This window comes from Osmerus eperlanus, chromosome 17 (genome assembly GCF_963692335.1).
Source record: "Osmerus eperlanus chromosome 17, fOsmEpe2.1, whole genome shotgun sequence".
NCBI lineage: Eukaryota > Metazoa > Chordata > Actinopteri > Osmeriformes > Osmeridae > Osmerus > Osmerus eperlanus.
Genome location: NC_085034.1, coordinates 8,008,750 through 8,027,913, shown reverse-complemented (window position 1 = coordinate 8,027,913; position 19,164 = coordinate 8,008,750). Strand labels below are relative to the sequence as shown.

Here is a 19,164-nt window from a genome sequence, read left to right as displayed (position 1 = left end):
GAGGGCAACACAGCAGGCAATCTGCAGAGGCAGCAGTAAAGGCAGCATGGAAGACAAACTACCCGTCTGTCTGTCTGTCTGCCTACCTGCTGACTACAGGATCCGGGGAGAAGGCATCCATATGTATCTTACTTGGGACTCAGCTCAGTCAAAACACAGTACTTGTACACATGTGGGATTCCTAATATTCACCAGCTGGGCGAGAGAGACTTCCGGAGGGGGTATGGAAGAAACCCTATGGCTTGTATCAGTAGTCGTCCACGATGCAGTGTATAGAGCAAGAGCTCTCCTGGCCAGACAGCGTGGCGGAAAAGCGGTGGGGTCAGAGTAGCGTAAAGATCAAAACGGCTCAGATCAAACAGCATAAGTCATGGTACAGCGCAGCCTCGCTGAGGAGTCTGCCCGTTTCAATCCAGAAGCCCTCATCTCGTCTGTCAGGCCAGCCCTGTGCATGTCATCACACAATCTAGAGCAGAGGCTCGACAACTCGGCGGGCGGGGCGGGGCTGGAGGGGAGGGAGGGGGGGGGGGCATAATAGGCCACTCCTAATTAAGATCGATCCAGCCCCCCCGACCCCTCCCTCCGCCCCCGGGACAGCAGTGATGGAAACCCCCCCGTAAATCTCTCGGGTCCGACCCACTCTCTCTGGAGGGACTGTGCCGCACGGAGGAGGAAGCCTGTGTTGAGCATGGATGAGTCCGACCCAGCTGGAGTGTGTGTGTGTGTGTGAGTGTGTGTGTGGGGGGGGATCACTCGCACACGGCGGCGGGCGGGCCTGTCGGGGGAAACACAGCACGCTCCGGCCGCCGATGAGCGACCGCGCGGTGTCCGTCCCCGCTGCCCGTGCGACCCGACGCCGCCGACACACGCAGCAACACGGCCATCGCACGCCTTGGCGTTCTCCTCCAACGACCTAGCCAGTGTGTGCGTGCGTGTAAACGTAGACACAAGGTGAAATGCAGTGGGGGACACAGTGACAGCCAATCGGGAGGGGAGGGGGACGAGCGGTCACCTTTGAACTTGTGGAAGACAGCCCACAGCTCGGCGATGTCGGTGGCGAAGGTGATGTCCGTGTCGAGGACGATGACCCGCTGCAGGTCGGACGGCAGCGTCTTGGTCAGGACCAGCTTCATAAGGCCGTAGATCCCCGAGTAGTGCTTGTTGGGGATCCACGACACCTCCGACTGGTGGAGAACAACCAGGAAGTGCGAGTAAGCCGACCAATCGCCAAGCAGGAGGCGTCAAAAGAAGACGAGCTGTTTCGAAATGTATGCGCAAGCTTGTTTAAATAAAGCTTGTTTCCACGCCGCGGCTTTTCGTACAGGCCTCTGGCAGTCTGGGGAAAGATTACACCCCTACAATGGAAACTCTGGTAACCAGAGCAGGCACGCACAGAATCTACATTACAAGGTTTTCACACCGCTCGGAGCAGCCCGGGGAATTCCAGTCATATAATTGGAAAGCCGGGTAGAAGCCGTGAATGTTAATGGCTTATCTGTGTAATGCTACAGCTGTGCACGCTCTGATGGCGGGGGCCTAGGTTGTATAGGTAGAGGCGTGTGAGTGAGAGTGTGTGCGTGTGTGCCGGTGTTACCTTCAGCTCGTCAGCATCGTAGAAGTCCACGCGGACGGCGGGCACCATCCAGGTGTGGAACAGGGAGGCCAGGATCTGCTGGGCGATGGAGTCAGTGATGAAATGGAAGTGAAGAGGGTTCCGCCTGTGGAAGACACACACACACACGAGAAGGAGTAAGACTCAACACGGCCAGGTTGATGGGGAATGCGACGTCGACGTCGTCGCTGTCTTCGCAGCGGCGTGACGACAGTAAAGCCGACAGCGAATACGTCTCACACCCGTTGCGAAACGAGGCCAATTCCTGTTAACATCGCAAGGATTGGGCGCACTCGGCAACACTTGACAAGACAGCCACGAACATCCGTACCGTTTCTTAGCCCAGCAGTCCTAAACATGCCAGTTTTACACGCACATCCGCACACCTGCAGAACATGTGAACCAGAGCGGGGTGGTCGACCCGGAGGGTTTTCAGACGGCTCTGCCGCCAACGCATTCGAGACAAGATGACTCATCTCCACGCCTGGGATGAACCTGTCCCCACGCCAAACCCTGAGCTGCCAGCGCCATGACAACACCCCCCCCCCCCAGCGCCCCCCCCCCCTCCCACCCACCAAACAAACAACACTTATTCGGGGGAGAGCCAGGGACAGGAACTGGGGTTTACGGATGAGGGCCCAGTTATCTCCAGGAACCGGGCCTTCGGCAGACCGAGGGGCCGAACGAAAAGAGGCTCGAGCCGGCGCTTGAGGCTCGCCGCTTGTTTGGATTCTCTGTGAGGGGGAGCGCCTCTCCAGGATGTGTCCTCCTCAGCCGGGCCCTCGGAAATCGAATGGGTCAGCTGCGGTTATCCAGGGGAGGAGATCTGCGTGCCCGGATCTGTCGCCCGGAATCATACCTCGTGCTCTTATGAAAGCGTTCCTCGCTCTGGAGCGGAGAACGAGAGCTCCTCGACCAGGGGAACCCCCTCCTCTGTGATTAAGGACTGATGTTTCTGGAGAGAGAGAGAACTACGGGTAAAGAGATCGACTTCTGTTTCGTACTTCACAGAGGTGAGGCGGGGGAGCGTTAGACCCTTTTAAACCCGATATCGCGCCGTTACTTTGAGGAACTGAGAATCACATCATATATATCTCGCTTCCGGGGACATATTCGATATCTAATCCCGAAGTCACCGCGAAGGAGCTGCAAAATATATTGCTGAACAAACGACCGGGTTAAAATGGGGGGGTTGGTCCAGGGTGGGGGTGGAGCGACTGACGTTAGGGTTTAGATGGCCTGCTGCGATCGGCACACGCCTTTCCAGACAAAGGACGTGTCCTCTGTGTCATTAGTGATGTCGTTCGGAGGCCCCAGCTTGTCCGCTGCAGTCTTTGTCTTTGTCACTGAAGGCGCGCCGGCTTGCCCAAACAAGTCAACATTTAAACACGCCGTCTAATTAAACACATCCCCGGGGGGATGTGTGACCCACGTTGCTTAGACACAGACGCCAAAAGAGAAGGTCATCCCTGTCTGAATCGCCGAGCAACACCCCAATGAATTATGGGATGGTGAGTGGAGAACGGAAGGGTTCAGGGGGTTTTCTACGTGGCCGTGTGCGACTTGGAGACTCGCAGCGGTTTTGTGGAAGCCTTTTTTCTTTTTGAAGATGTTTTCTTCCCTCTAATCGCAGGGAAATTGCAGCGCGTCTACTGCTTGTAAACAGCAACTGACAAGCAAAATCCTGCTTTCTGTCGTGACCTGAGTTTTTGCGGCGCCTCCTCGTATTTACTCAGGATAATGACACATTTCACATTTAGCCGGGGTCCATTTTTGGGAGGGGAAAGTAAACGGAGCGAGATCTCGAGTGCGTCTGTCAGCAGGAGTTCCGGCCGACTTCATAATTGTTTACGTGGAATCATCGTCGGCGTTGTGATGAATGCGCCTGCTGCTCGCCAGCTAATTAAGAAGTACTGTTGCCCACTCGCAAGGCAGCCGAGCCCCGGCGCTCGCCGATTGATGACTGATCATTGCTCATGACCTCACCCTGCGTCGCGGTGAGCGGGGGCCCGAACCCCGGGTCGTCCATCGCTCACGCTCGCCCGGTCTCGACGCCACGTCGGTTGAAACCCCCCCCCCCCCCCCGACGAGTCGTACTTTGCCCTCGGGGAAAAACGTGGGCGACTCAGCGACTTGTGGCCTGCCGTCCAGGAGCGCAGGCCTGAGACAGACGGGCTGCATGTTGAAGGGGAATCTGAGCATGTCATTTCAACTCTTGACGACTGGGGGCGTGCAGTTTCCCTGGTGGGCAGAACTTGTCACTTGGCGAACTAGTCTAAACGGACCAGTGCCCACCACAGTGTCGGACTTCGTTGGGGAAGGAGGGGGGGGGGGGTGGAGAGGAGAAGAGAAGAGTGAAAGCGCGCGGGGGGGGGGGGGGCGTTTTCCCTCCAGAGTTCACTGAGGTGTCGTTGCCAGGCAACCGAGAGTAGGCGACTGGGCCGTGAGAGCATCATATTCAGATGGTGTGGAGGGAGGGGCGGCAGTGGGGCCCAGCTGTGTCTGTGTGTGTCTGTGTGTGGGGGTGTGTGTCTGCATGAGATACGGGGGGGGAGGAGAGAGAGGTGGGCAGGCTACAGGGAGGAGAGCCCGTAACAGTACCTGTGGAAGAGGACAGACTTGACCAGCGTCACCACATCCCGGCTGGCGTTGTAGCCCGCACACACGATGGCCACGTGAATGGTCTGGGGATCAAGAACACGAAGGATACAAAGGAGAGACGAGAGACAGAGAGACAGAGACAGAGAGAGACAGAGACAGAGACAGAGACAGAGACAGAGACAGAGAGAGAGAGAGAGAGAGAGAGAGAGAGAGAGAGAGAGAGAGAGAGAGAGAGGGGGGAAAGAAGAAAGAGAGATATTAAGCCATAGAGAGCGAGGATGAGAGAGACGGCGAGAGGAAAAAAGAGAGAGAGACAGAGAGTGAGAGATACAGCAAAGAGAGGTTTCCCAGCGGAGAGAAAGAAAGAAATGGGCAGAGATTAATACAAAGAGGTATTTCCCCCCCCACACACACGTCATTCATTAGCAAGACAGACAGTGTTAAACTACTGCCTGCACAATTAACACAAGAGAAGGAATCGCTGGACTCTGACCACTAAGCACCATTTTGTTTTCCGGTAATACTTGGAGGGGAACAGGGTTTATCCCATGTTGAGACCAAATCACGCATTTAAACACTCATTAACAGACTCTTATCAGCGTCCAGGGAAGAATTGGTCTCAGCCATAACAATATCAAACCAACAGCTAATCGTCGACAGCTCTGCAGGAGCCAATTGGGCGTGAGGAATTAGGTGTCGGTATTGGTCCAAAGCTCTTTCAAGCCTGCATTAACGCTCCACTCACCATCCTCATGAAGGGCTCCACTGAAATAATCATTTGCCAGGTGTATATGGATTCCGTTCAGGCAGACGTAAGATTGGGTGTGCTAATCTCAGAAGCGAAAAGCCGCTCATCGCAGCTCCACATTAACCCGGGGAGAACGCTCCCAGATCTGGCACGAGCCCCTGACATCATTCTCCACCTCTCTCCCGAAAACCCCTTCGCCATCCTCTTTTCTCTGCAGGTTGGGATTTAACGCTGTTTATTATCGAATAAGGGTCCTCTCTGAGGCAGAGGGAGGGAGGGGGGGGGTAGCTAAGAGGTAGAGGCTGGTGGTATAGACCTTCAAGGTGCCCCGTGCCTAAGTCTGTTATCTCTGGGCTTCAGCGCTGCTGGCAGCCCGGGATAGTCCCGGTCAGGGCCTGGCAGACTGGGGCGGTGATGGTGAAGGTAGGGTAAGGCAGAGAGATACGGACAGATGTAGAAAGAATTGTCCATTCTGGGCAATGGAGAATCCTGCCCCCCCCCCCCCGAAGTCCTCCACTGTGGGGCCTCAGATGTCGAGGACAGATACTGGGCAGCTTGTGACGCTTGATTTACCTCCTGAGATCGGCCTGTACCTTGCGCGTGGGGGGTGGGGTGGGGGGCAGGCAAGCAAAGCCATCAAAGGGGGTAACTGTACTGGCGTGTAAACAAATCCAATAACCCCGCAGTCATGCGGAGGGGGCGGACTGTTGACCCCCCCCACCCCCCCGTCTTCCAGAGCAGCTACAGAGGACGTGTCGCTATGGAACTCCGCCTCCCGCCTGGGTTACGATCCACAGAGGCTCGGTCTTAACCATCTGTTGGGTCTGACCCCTGTGCGGTTAATAGGGGGGTGGGACTGGTGCTGAGACAGCATGTAGGAGACACACAGTATCATCTAGCCCCGAGATCTCCACACGGGAGGGGATTTAGAGGCAGTGTGCTGAATCCGCCATGCTGCTCCAATGGCCTCTGACAGAGAAGCATCTTTATGACCTGGTCTGTTTCATAATTGGGTCAGGATTAGACTAATAGGAGCCGTGGCCAAGCAATAATCTAGTCTGACTTTGACCTCACCGCTAATGGTGCCTTATCCAAGGATAGTTAGCCAGGTAATGATTCTTTATGGTAGTGCTATTATGCTGTGGACAACATGTAAGTGGGTGTATGTTTTTCCACGAATCCCTCCCGGTAACCATTACTGGGAATTATGTAAAAAATATGTTTGTTTTTTTTTACTCTTGTAGACTGTTCAGCGCCCAAACAAGGGGGCCTTTCTTTCCCTTTCAAATGGACGTTGCCAGTGGCAACGCTGAGCCCGGCGGTTCGTGACTCACCTCGCACTTATCCACAGGCGGCTGCTGTGCACAGTCCGAGCCGTTGCCCGCGGCGCCCGACTTCATTCCCTCGTTATCCCCCGTGCCCTCCTCCGAGTGGGTCCGGGACTGGTTGCCGTGGTGGTTGCCGTGGTGAGGACGGGCCTGCGGCGGCTTGCTGAGCTCCTTGCGCAGGGCGCGGTTCTCCTCCTCCACCTCTCGGACCCGCAGCTCCAGAGCCTGGCGCTCCCCGGGCCCGCCCACCAGCGTGGACGCCTGGGGCTCCAGGGGCGACAGGAGGAGGGGCTTCACTGTAGGGACGAGGGGAGGACAGCGTTAGGAGAGGCGAACCCCACCATGTGATGACCAGGAGAGCTTCCAACCACAGCTCAGCTCCGGGAAGGGGGGGGGTCCTACCTATGAATCATTCAGCTCGTTGCCGTGACAGGAAATGACAGAAGAACGTGGAACAAAAACAGCAAGGGCCACCCCTGCTGTGAGCTGGATATACCACGCCACAGCCGTGACGTGGTGGAGAGCCGTATTGTGGCGCACAGGGACAAGGCAGGGGCGAATCCGCCACATCGGCCTATCGACGCATCGCGGGGTAAACGGAGAGTGTGAGATTTCAAATTAGCAGTCAGGTCCAAGTGTTGGTGGTCTCAGGCCTCCGAGTACACAGATACCATTCAATCAATATCCCTGACACTGAGAGCCAGCCGATACGCTCTCTGTAGTCTAATTTGAGGCAGTAGCAATTTCCCCCTCTGTCTGTCTGTCTGTCTGTCTATCCTCTGACTGCTACAGACGGGGAACACACGGCCCTGGATCTAATAGGGACAGGAAGGGTGGAGGAGAATGAAAGAGAGATGGAGAGAGACAGGGGGGGGGGGAGAGGGAGAAAGAGACAGCGAGATGAAGAGAGAGAGAGAGAGAGAGAGAGAGAGAGAGAGAGAGAGAGAGAGAGAGAGAGAGGGGAAAGAAGAAAGAGAGATATTAAGCCATAGAGAGCGAGGATGAGAGAGACGGCGAGAGGAAAAAAGAGAGAGAGAGAGACAGAGAGTGAGAGATGCAGCAAAGAGAGGTTTCCCAGCGGGGGAGTGCATTTCCGAAAACCCCATCAGCTCCCTAAAGGCAGTGGAAGGTCTTGGACGGAGGCCATAACACAACACAACGGTGTCCCCATTCAGGCGCCCATTCTCGCTGTAGCAGGCGCCAGAGCGCCCGAGCGCCACGGCAGCTCCCGAAACGTACAGTGCACCAGGGCTACAGTGCACCAGGGCTACAGTGCACCAGGGCTACAGTGCACCAGGGCTACAGCGCACCAGGGCTACAGTGCACCAGGGCTACAGTGCACCAGGGCTACAGTGCACCAGGGCTACAGTGCACCAGGGCTACAGTGCACCAGGGCTACAGTGCACCAGGGCTACAGCTGGACACCCGGACCGGCCACGGTTCCCATTTCACTGCATTGATCAGAATAGAGAGACGGATGGCTTCCCTGTCTGACACCATCAGTCATCACAGTCTAAACACACAGCGGGGGCTTCCCTCAGGGAGGGTCCCCTTCCCCTCCGGCTTGGAGTTTGGCATGATGGGATGTGACGGATGTGGACTGTCAGGCAAATTGCAAAACATATAGCATCCCAGCAGTGTCCAAGCCGCAGGCTATGTGATAAGCGGCCATTTTCTTCCAGTGTCCGAGGAAATGGGGAGTTTTGCGGGAAGGGAAAAACAAAACAAGACATTTGTTACATAGGCCGCAAGCCGGACTTGAAAATGGTTTTGAAAAAGAAAGAGAAAAACAGCTCGTCCACCTCATTGTGACCGTTCTTCTCCGTTGAAGTCTAAAGAAGGCGGCATTGCCATGGAGACACAGGTGAAGTGCACACAAGCAAAGCCTCCACATTGGGTCCCGAGATGTCTCAATAGGCAACACGCCTACACTGGACCTTTCCTCGCGTGGCAAAGAGGAGGGAACTTGCTCGAAATGAAAATGTCCCCATTTTGGATCCCATTAGATTTACAGCTCTCGAGGAGGGGTGTGGGTGTGTGTGTGTGTGTGTGTGTTTACCCCCAGTAAAACGCCCTCCCGGAGAACCAAAGCACCTTCTGGGCTCCATTTCATCCGAGCTGTAATTAATTTGCTGAGTGGATTTGCTGGGTCTAATCCCGCTGAACTGGACTGAATGGCCATTTGTGCGCGGGGCTGGGAGATTGCATATGGCATTCACAAGCCGTGCAGATGCACCTGCTGTTTTGCCGTGGGCCGAGCCAGCTCTTTTGGTTTGGGAGATTTGGTCGTGACGCGCATCATCCATGCCCAAACAATGGTGAAGAACATGGCGCCCCAGACACTGAATAACACACGTCTACGCTGTTTCAGAAAACAAGATGCTCTGATGCATTACCCAGCCAAGGAGGCAATAATACATGCTATCTTCAGCTCATTAGGTCTCAGACTTTGAATTATTTCCATCCGCTGCACGGATGCCGCACGGATGCTGCACGGTGTAAGCATGCCATATGGACTTAATGACATGTAAGGAGGCCATTTTCAGATATATTCACGGTGCATCGCCAGGATTCTCGGAGCTAGCACATTGGCTGGGGTCCAGATCTCAGCTCCTCACGCATTTCCTGTCCTTGGTGAACTCTGCATGCTTGCCAAATATGGGAGTCACTTGGGCCCTTGGACATGGTGATTCATGGTCTGTTTGCATGTCCTGCGCCCTGTGCCTTCATGTATGACGGATCTAATTGGCGTGGGCTGTCTTGCTCCGTCCACACATCCCCGCGGTTGCCACGGAGACATCTGCTAGGGCGGTGGGGCGCCATCCGTCAGGTGACAGCATCTGTTCACCTGACAGGAAGTGTAAATCACCCAAACAGGAGCTCAGGATGTGTGGCGGCCATTTTGTGCCGTTCCTTGTATGCTGAGCGTGTGTTAAAAGGCAAATCTGGAAGTAGGAGAGGGGGAATATGGCCGTGTAGACAAGGTTTTTCATTTTAATTGCTCGTATGAGCCATTATCTTTTATCTGTATATTACGAAGCTCTATTCATAGGTTCAACAACATTCCTGGGTGTCCTTGTAGCCATGACGACTGTCTCTACTAATCTATGGCTGTACCTGAAAGAAAAAGAAACCAATCCTCAAGACGGATGTCTTTGCACGAGAAACCTATTAGCGCCTCAACCTCAATCAACAACTGCACATCCTAACCCTCTGGACGGGAACCGCCTGCACTCACACGTCGTTAAAAGCGTTGTTAGGGGCGAGAGCGTGTTTAAGTGGTTGCCTAATGGTGGCATATTTTTCCGCCAGATTCCCCAGCCCAGTCTGGAAGAGGGGCGAGGGGGCGAGAGGGAAAGACAGTAAAAGCCGGAGAAATTGGGCAAATTTCACGGGGTGGAATGGGCCCGTGGGTGAAGAGAGGGATATTAACGGTCTATCGAGAGAAGCAAGCCCCCGATGATTATCCATTATTCGCTGGCTACGGCATGTGTGCACACTGCAGTCGGAAGCTCTTCAGTTTTCGATTTTTGGCTGCTTTGCTGGTGCACCCCCCCTTTGCCTCGATCTGGAGCAGAGCTAGGGAGAAGGGGGTGAGGGGTGTTCCGCTGTAGGTGCATTGCCTTAATGACATAATCAAGTTTCCGTAAACATGACTGTCCCAATTAATGGTAAAGTAGGGGTGATTTGCTTAGCTTCAGGCATAAACATGCTGCATATTCATGAGGAATATGCTAATAAGTAATAAGGCGGGGCTTGCGGGCTGCCATGGTCACCTGGTTTCAGTCAGCATATCTACACTGCCCCCAGACAGTCGGGGACTTCTTCAATTTTTTGCTGACTCATTCGAAAATAGAGAACCCGAGGCTCTATATCAAAATATTTAAAAAGTATTATGGGCCTCCTGTGGCATCTTCATAAACTGTCCCAGAGAAACAAGGGCTTGTTTAAAAATTCTGTTCCTGCCAACAAGCCTTTTACAGAAGTGCCTAGGTACATACTGTACCTTTCTAGTAGTCTTTAGACGGTTTTTATTTTAAGGTAAAATATCTTATCTCAAGTGGTTGAAACAAAACCCTTTTATCTTCTTGGAGTCTTATAAAGTCGCATAGGACCAAATCAAGTTACAAAGCCCTGAGTCTTTAACATACCGTGGGGCTCAAAGGGCTGGGTTATCTAACCATATAAAGTAGTCCTGCAGATTTGGATATTTGAACAGAACAGTTCAATCACTAGGGGATCTGGACAGGTGTAAGTCCAGTCCTGTAAGGTGTGAGCCCAACGTATTCTTAAAGCTTAGAAAATGTTACATGGAGTGAACGTGGTGTGCCGTGGTAAAGATTGAATTGTTTTAACAAGGGACCTGTACGAGCATAATATTGGCGTATTGGCTCCATGAGGGGATTACAATGTTAGCAGCCTTCATATTGAAACGTGGAACCGGGCCTAAAAACAAAAATCCTGTGTATTCGTTATGTTGTTTGCTTTGGCAAGCTTCGCATACCATCAATGCAGAGTCATGGTGGGTGGCTGGGGGACTACAAATCCCAGCCAGCCCTTTTGCAGCTTCTCTCCCACTGACAGGGCTGTGACAGCAAACGGCAAACATATCCCTCCCCCCCCCCCCCCCCAAGTCCCAGAGCCTGCCTCCCCCCTCGTCACACTGAAGACAAGAGCTGCCAAATCAGCATCGCACACGCTCTCCCAAGACAACAACCGGCCCACTGGAGGTCAAGAAGTGTCCATCAGAAACAGTGTCCAGTAGCTCTGCTCTTGGCTTGTTTACATGGGGGCGCCTGGGTTAGCTGTCCCTGGGCAGTGCATCGATCCCAAGCTGTCAATGTGAGGCAGGGCTCTGGAGAAGACGATCCGACCTCACACGATAGCAGCAGGCACATGAAAGGTCTCCGGGAAATCCTTACAGGACGGTGGAACGCTTTTAACGTCCTCGCCAGACAGAAGCACTCAGGAGGGGGGTGTTCTGGAGCGTGCAGTACAGCCCTAGGGGGTGAAGGCACAGTGAGGACGAGGACACGCTCGTTCTCGCGTTCCCGGGGCACCAGTCGGGGGATGTTTTCCCAGAGAACGGCTTCCTCAGGAGACGCCATCTTGTTCGCAGATTGCAAAGCGTCTCCCTCGTCTCTGACGGCAAAGCCCACAGGGTCTTCACAAAACTGCACCCAATTCAGCAAAGGCGCTGACCGAATTCAGTGACGATGCAACATCCGACAAGCGGTTGGATGTACCGGGGAGAGAGACAGCATTTTTTGTCTTTGTTAAGAAGATGCTTTGTTCTAAAATTAGGGTTTTTCATGTATTTTTATCTGGCCTTCCTCAGAGCTCCGGAGTGGTGGACTTGTTTGTTTCTGTGTGGAGCTTGGCTCTCCCCAGGGGAGGCAGGGAAATAAATAACTTTGTATGAACTCATTCTCAATGGTTATGGCCAGGGCTCTCTTTGAGCAAAACCCGCACTAAAATATCCTTTGAACAAAGTCCATGTTGCCTGTCCTTAAAAAAAAAACAGTGACTTCTCAAATAGTGCTGAGGAGTTTCAACTGTAACACCACCACATTAGTCTTACTTGACACCAATTAGCTTTCAGGGGGTGACAAAAAAGACACTCCTTGTGGATTTTCCACAAAGTGAACTGGGAAAAGGCTTTTTAATCCAGCCCCCACAGCAGCACTGGAGTTGTTCACCCACCCACCCCCCCCCCCACCCCCCATCCCAGAGACCCCTCCACAGGGTCAGAGCGTCTGTCGCAGCTCCAGAGAGCAGCTCATCTGGACCGAGCACAAAGCCTCCAGAGACTCAGCAACCCAGCGCCCCCGCTCACTTTATCAGACAGGAAGATAAACACTCAGAGGCCACAGAGAGAGAGAGACACAGAGAGAAAGAGAGAGAGAGAGAGAGAGAGAGACAGACAGAGAGAGAGACAAAGAGAGAGACAGATAGAGGGAGACACAGAGAGAGAGAGAGAGAGAGAGAGAGAGAGAGAGAGAGAGAGAGAGAGAGAGAGAGAGAGAGAGAGAGAGAGAGAGAGAGAGAGAGAGAGAGAGAGAGAGAGAGAGAGAGAGAGAGAGACACACAGAGAGAGACAAAGAGATATAGGAAAAAAACTGAGTGTACGAGAGAGAGACGGAGAGACAGAGGGAGAAAAACAAGCATTCCAGAGAGAGAGGAAGCCCGGCAAAAAAAAGAAAAGAAATAGAGAGACAGAAAGAGTGGAACTAGACAGTGTTTGTCTTGCACATTTAGAGAGAACTGTTAAAGCCAAACTATTTTCACCCGTCCAGGATATTTCACACCTTGCCATATTGCCCGGCAACAACTATGTCACGCCTCTGGTTCACCATCCAGTCACATAATTACTTACCCGTCCTTAGCGGGAAATTATAGGAATTCATTCAGATGTGCAGTCTCCAGGGACTGTGACCCCCCAAGTCAAAATTGTCAATTTAATCATAATTAATAATGACAAAGCTGGAGAATTTCTTTCTCAACACAAAGTCATTAAAATTTCTCAGGAAACTCCTGGACTAAATCGTCTTGAGGAAGTAATCAACTTTTGGGCAGGCCTCAGTAATTCATTAATATATTACCTTGAGAGAAAATAGGGTGACTTCGTGTACTGAAAACTTTGTTTATTCAGCTTTCTCTTGAAGGGGCTGGGGTATAATTTTGCATCATCTGCATGAAGGCTTGCTTTGAACAGTCCTGTCTAGACTTTCAGTTAACCCTCGTGCTGCCTTCGGGTCACATGACCCAAAGGTTCACAACGAACCATCGTTGTGTTTACCCAATTTCACCCAATACAAAAACAAATAAAAATAATTTTCTTTTAACCATTGCAATGTGGGGGGTCTGAGACAGCCCGACAGTTAAAAGAAAATGCTTCACTTTGTTTTTGTATGAGGTAAATTTGTCGCAATACGACAGTGGGTCACAATGACTGATGGGTCAGAATGACCCGAAGATAACACAAGGGTTAAATGCTCTTAACAGTTCCCTGTCTAATCTGAAGTGAAAACTTTTTGGCACTTCAAAAAGGTAAACACTGGAGAAGTCAGTACATTGATTGAATACAATCCTGTCAGGCTGCACGTTAATAAAGGCAACTCTCAGGGCGATTCGATTTGAGTCTTACCTTGAAAGTTCCCGGCCGACAGATAGAGCCAGGTGAGGGCCGGGATGAAGAGCAGGGCGAGCGAGGCCGCCAGGAACTTTCTGCGTCCGCGACACATTCCCAGCATCCTCTGGGGGGAAACCGTTAGAAAGTGAGGCTGGGTGACCTCTATGTTGGCAGCAGCTGTTGGCCAGGACAATGCATTGTACTGTCTGAGAGAAAAACAGAAAGAGAGAGAGAGATGGAGAGGTAGAGAGAGAGAGAGAGAGAGAAACTAAAGTCAAACGCAAACAACCGTAAACAGTAAAAGCACACCGCATTTTTCCCCCTTTAAGGTTGAAGACTTCCAAGCAGGTTTCAAAGTCTTGGCAGGAAACGAAAGTGTATGGCTGGCACCACCATGAATAATTCATACCAAATATGAATCTCAAATTCGGGAAAAATAACGTTAGTCCTGCAACTTTGAGTGTACATGCAGAACGGAACCTCCAGTTTACCTGCCGAGGGAGTCCCGAGAACACCTAGCGCAAATTAGACTCACAGATTCAAATCTCCTCGTTTGTATGCAGCCCAGAACCGGTTCTGATGACCTACTGCTTTACAACAAGCTATTTTAGTTGATTTCCGGTGCAACAGAGAAGCCGACAGTACAGAAGCCTCATTATATGACATAATAATAAATCCCCTTTCCATTACAACCACATTTGTCCAATTAGCCAGTTGACCCCAGTAGATTTTTTATCTTCACCAAGGGCCGCCCAGGACTGGGGCACAATCCCAAACTGTCTGGCAGTGGAGACGCTGGCAAATATGCAAGCCGGTTGCCAATTATCCGACTGTCACCCAGAACAATAGCAGAGATGCAGGACGATGAGCAGGGTTTGGTTAGGGAGATTTGGAGGGATTCATTTTCATCAGTGAGTTTCCAAACGCTTATTGAATCTGTCGGTGGCTTTTTGTTGCAGCCCCTGTCAGACTGACTGGGTTAAACGAGGCCATGAGAGATTAGAGGCTTCTGGGATTTACAACAACTGCGATTCGGATGCCAGGGCAGAGAATCCTTCTGCGGATTCCTTAACCTCTGACCGCCCCGCACGATACGAGCGCCATGACGAAGACCGGGATCGTCGTGGCTAATGCGACACGGGCAATATTTATTATTACCGTCTGAAATGGAGCTGTCAGGGTTAAGAGAGGGAGCTGATAGCTAGCATAGGAGCTGGTGTGGGGGTGTGTCTTACTGTGGGGCTGAGGTGGAGATTCAGGGTCTAGTTCTGATTGGTGGGTTCTTGTCCCTGATGGGGCTGTGACTCATCTCAATGGTAAATTGATTCAGGCTTAACATTGCAAACCCGCAGACTATCTGCACATTTGACCAGCTGTTAAATTCCTCGGTGGCAAATGCTAACTGCACATGCATAATAAATGTGCCCCCCTCTAACCAGCAAACCTTGTACACTGTAATTTCTCTCGAGTGAGACTTTGACGGAAAAATAGGGGAGCAATGAATCACATCAATCTTGTCTAATCTCGCCCTCTAATGCAATACCAAAAGTAATGTGATATCCATACCCTCCCATTCAACTTTATAGGCATTGCTATAAGCCCAGATCTCAATGGTGAGTCTTCGCTCACTGCTCGACAGTAAGTTAATAGAAAATGGAATTTAATATCCAGAGCTCCATAGTAAATTGCTGTGTGTTGACACTAAAAGTGATGAGCGATTATTACGGGAGCCAAGCTCTATTGGTTGAAAGAGGCCATGGGGAGTTAGGGACTGGGGCTAGGAAGGTTGAATGAATTGATCAACTGCTGTGCTGATACATACATGGGTAAGGAACACGCTAAGGAACTGGGAAAAATGGCAGGGTAAGCTTTTACATGGTTCGCATGTATTGGTCAAACAGATATGGTGGAAGTAGACAAATGGCACAACACAGCCATTCCATGAACAACCAAAAGAGCACAGTCTTTTCCGGCGGGAGCAGGGGAAAAGGAACGACGCGCGAGACGTACCTCCAAGCTCTTTCTAGAAAGTTCCGAGGGGAAGGGTCGGCGCCGTGTGCTGAGCCTGCTCAAACTCGTCAGGGGTGACCTTCACATCCACGAGCTGCCATGTGGGGGAAACATGGGAGTGCTTCCGACAGGGGAAGCGCTGGCCCATGTCCACGCTCACAGCTGGACCAGAGGGAGCGAGGGGGGAGCGAGGGGGGAGCGAGGAGAGCGGGCCCAGCGACAGAGGGGCGCCTCTCCCAGGGAGCGCCGCTCACTCGCCGCCCGTCTCTAGGGCCAGGCAAAGTGGCTAATGAGGATTCATGGCACCCTGTGGGCTGGCGAGCTGACACAGATCTCCGGGGATGAAAGAGGTACAGGTGACAGGGAGCCCTGCTCCGCTCCCGGCTCCGCCGCCCCTCCTGACAACCTCCACTCCTCTGCTAGGATGACAGCAGGCAGAAGGGAGCGAGCTAGCTTAGCCATTAGCTCTGCTGGATGAAGGAGTGTCTCCACAGTCCAGCTTTCTGCTGCGTGTTGGGTGTACATCATCTGGGGATGGTCACTTAAGATGTCTGACGCCAAACCCCGTCTAATATCTGTGCCGGAGTCATTGCCGACACTGAAAAGCCCAGGGAAAACGGAAGACTAACACTTTGTTACTGGAATACAAACCATTAGCTACAACAGACGTCGCCTCTTCAGTCCCCGCCACGGTCCCTTCTTTGACAAAACACTTTACGAGAGACAAAAGAGTTTCTGTGAGAAAATGAGATTGTACAAGACAAGGATACGCATGGTGCACTTACAGTAGGTTTCTCCCAGTTAGCTAGGAGAAGATTAATACAGACCAGCTGGTCATTCCTAAATGATTATGCCTTATTTATGAGCCTGATGAAGTGGAGGAAATTACACTTTGACCTTGTAATGGCCATTCATGAAATGAACGGCAAAGTGGGCAGCCGCCTACGTTGATAAGTCAAATGAATGAAGAGGATGATGAATAGTCTTCAGGCAACAAAATCATAAATCTGTGAGTGGCAAAAAAAAGTGGGATTATCGTCCTCTAATTCATCAGGGCTGAAGAATGACACAAAGAGAGATGGATGTTTTGAACGTCCTCTCTCTCTCTCTCTCTCTCTCTCTCTCTCTCTCTCTCTCTCTCTCTCTCTCTCTCTCTCTCTCTCTCTCTCTCTCTCTCTCTCTCTCTCTCTCTCTCTCTCTCTCTCTCTCTCTCTCTCTCTCTCTCTCTCTCTCTCTCTCTCTCTCTCTCTCTCTCTCCTCTCTCTCTTCTCTCTCTCTCTTCTCTCTCTCTCTCTCTCTCTCTCTCTCTCTCTCTCAAGATAATTATTAAAACACTTGGGCCCTGGCACAATGTGCCCACCTCACCATGCCAAGGTGATTAGCTGAGTGGGCACCTACTGCGAAGGAGGGCTCGCCTGATGTGACAAGATTTAAACTAGAAACAATAGAAGTTTGGAGGGCAAAGGAGCAAGTTCATATCAAAAACCAAATTCATCAACAGGTTGTATAGCATCGACATCCTGTACGACATTACTTGATTATCAAGGACGGATAACCAATGCCTCACATGAAGTACGATTGCTTCGTATTGGGACAGCCACAACAGAATTCCACTGAGTTCTATGTGAAAGAACCATTAGGTGGTGAGTCTGTAATCATGTTTTCGAGCAAAGCACCCCCTTTCCTTCATGTTTCACAAGCATGTCACACACCTACTGCTGCTTTCCACGAACACAAACAACAACAGCACTCGGAGGAGACTCTACCAGCCGGGAATATTGGTCTGAACACTTCAAAAAGAAAATAGGTCTTGGATTTTCCAGAACAATTTCTTCATAAATATACCCCCAGCCCTCCCCCCCCCCCCCAATCCCCAACACCCACTCACACACAGGTTGATATTCCTCGCCGTCAGGGTGAGCTGCCTCGCCCAGCTCTGTGTTCACGACGCAGGGCCCGGTGTTTGTTCCACTGCGAGCTTGTAAAGATTGCATTGCATTTTTTATGCGGTTTTTCGGAGGTAGAACACATAAAAGGGTTGAGCGGACACATCCGTCCGCGTGCGCGTACTGTACACAGGGGCGCACACTGTATGACACAGCTGAGCGGGAAAAGGCGGGGAGATGGATGGCGGCTTTGACGGAGCCGCAGCGAGTGATGAATTAAGCAGGAGAGCGCGAACACGGTGCTTCATCCATCTCTGGCCGGGAAGGTCTGTGTTTCGGGAGTGATGTGTGGAGCAGATGCAGTGAATAAAACAGATGTAAACACTCGGCCACTGGTGTGTATGATGGCTTCATACGGCACTATGAAGGGGTGCCCTAACAGTAAATAGTTAACTGTCCTCAGTCACGACGGCAGGAAAGGGGGTGTTTAAAAACATAAATCGACCAAAATAATCTTTGAAAGCACTAAAAAGTGGGTTTGTCAGGCTCTGGCCCGGCAGTAACCTTCATCTCTTTAAGAACACGGTCGGAAACCGACCCCCGCTGATTAATGGAGGAAGTGATAGATTAAGTTAAGATTAAGGTTCCGCGTTTCCCAAAATGGATCCATCTAAGAAGACCCCAAAAAAGTGGCTGGAACAGGATCAATTGCTCTTGGCGAGCACTCCGAATCTCAAAAGGAAATTATTCCTGAAGTCGGGCGGTGACACGGTTCATAACTCAGCACTTGGTGAGGTCAACATTCGGGTCCTGTCGAGAGCGCTTATAAATGGCTCTTCTATATTTAGCCACTACCCATGGCAACTCTCTGTGACAGCTGACACTTTATGGGGGATTTGAGATGTGGGCACTTGTAATGGCCGGGTATAATGAATGGGCATTAAGGAGAAGGAGTCGAGGATCAGCCTGCGTACGAAGCCAGGGCCGAGGTGAGCGGAGGAACTACGCCGACTCTGGGCTCAGACAGAATATTATGCCTGTCGCTTGGGATTTGATCCCCTGACTGCCCCTTTGCACACGGAGCGCCGAGGACTCTTCTTTGAAGTGTCGAGATGAAAGACGGTCTGTGACCTCCCCAATCAACCTGCGTCCCCCCGCCGGCAGGCGTGGAGGACCCAAACAGACAAGAGCGGGGCAACTTCTTAAGGCAGCTTTCGCCGGGAGAACAAAGAAGATAAGTAGTATGTGCGGAGGAAATACGAAGGAGGAGGATATTTCTGTCAGCCCGCCAGACACACGGGAGAAGCGCCAGGGTCTCCAGGCAGAGAGTCTCTCTCTCGACATGATAAGCATGAGTGGCTACAGGTTAAAACAGTCCACGATTGCCCTGACAAGACTACAGAGATGTAGAGTGGGGAAACTAAGTGGGTGTCTGCTTTGAGCAGAGGTAAAAGACACACAAATGCCTTCCATTTTCATTGGACGAGCAGGGGCTCGGGGGTCGTCAACATTCTCTAGGGACGGGCAGGGATTCTGGGTCGCAAAGCATAGGTAGGACTGTGAGGGTGCTCAATCCACCTCACGTTAACCTCGCGTTCTGTTTACCTACATGCTTCATACTGGATAGTTGTAGAGTAGTGTGTTGTAACTTGCCAGAACATTCTCAACCATTCAGAGTTTTTCCAAAGTATAATTTCATCCCTATGGACTACAGTACTATGTTAGCACTACCACACATGATTAATACATTACAGTGTACGATACAGTGTTAGCCATCGGCGATGAACCAAATCAAATGTGCCTAACCAGTATGTGCACCATACATGTGAACTTGAGTTTGAAACCTA

The 19,164-nt window shown here is 51.6% G+C and overlaps 1 protein-coding gene across 2 annotated transcripts in view; it reads right to left on the bottom strand.

The window, feature by feature from the left end:
- The window catches only part of large1 (LARGE xylosyl- and glucuronyltransferase 1), a 43,866-nt gene that overhangs the window by 16,507 nt on the left and 8,195 nt on the right, over positions 1–19,164 (bottom strand). For both annotated transcript variants that reach the window (XM_062482759.1, XM_062482760.1), the window contains 5 exons: positions 13,437–13,627; positions 6,296–6,585; positions 4,214–4,296; positions 1,595–1,718; positions 1,013–1,184 (listed from right to left, as the gene is read on the bottom strand). In XM_062482759.1, coding sequence (XP_062338743.1) covers positions 1,013–1,184; positions 1,595–1,718; positions 4,214–4,296; positions 6,296–6,585; positions 13,437–13,542 — 775 coding nt within the window. In that variant the 5' untranslated portion in view covers positions 13,543–13,627. The remainder of the gene's footprint in view (positions 1–1,012; positions 1,185–1,594; positions 1,719–4,213; positions 4,297–6,295; positions 6,586–13,436; positions 13,628–19,164) is intronic.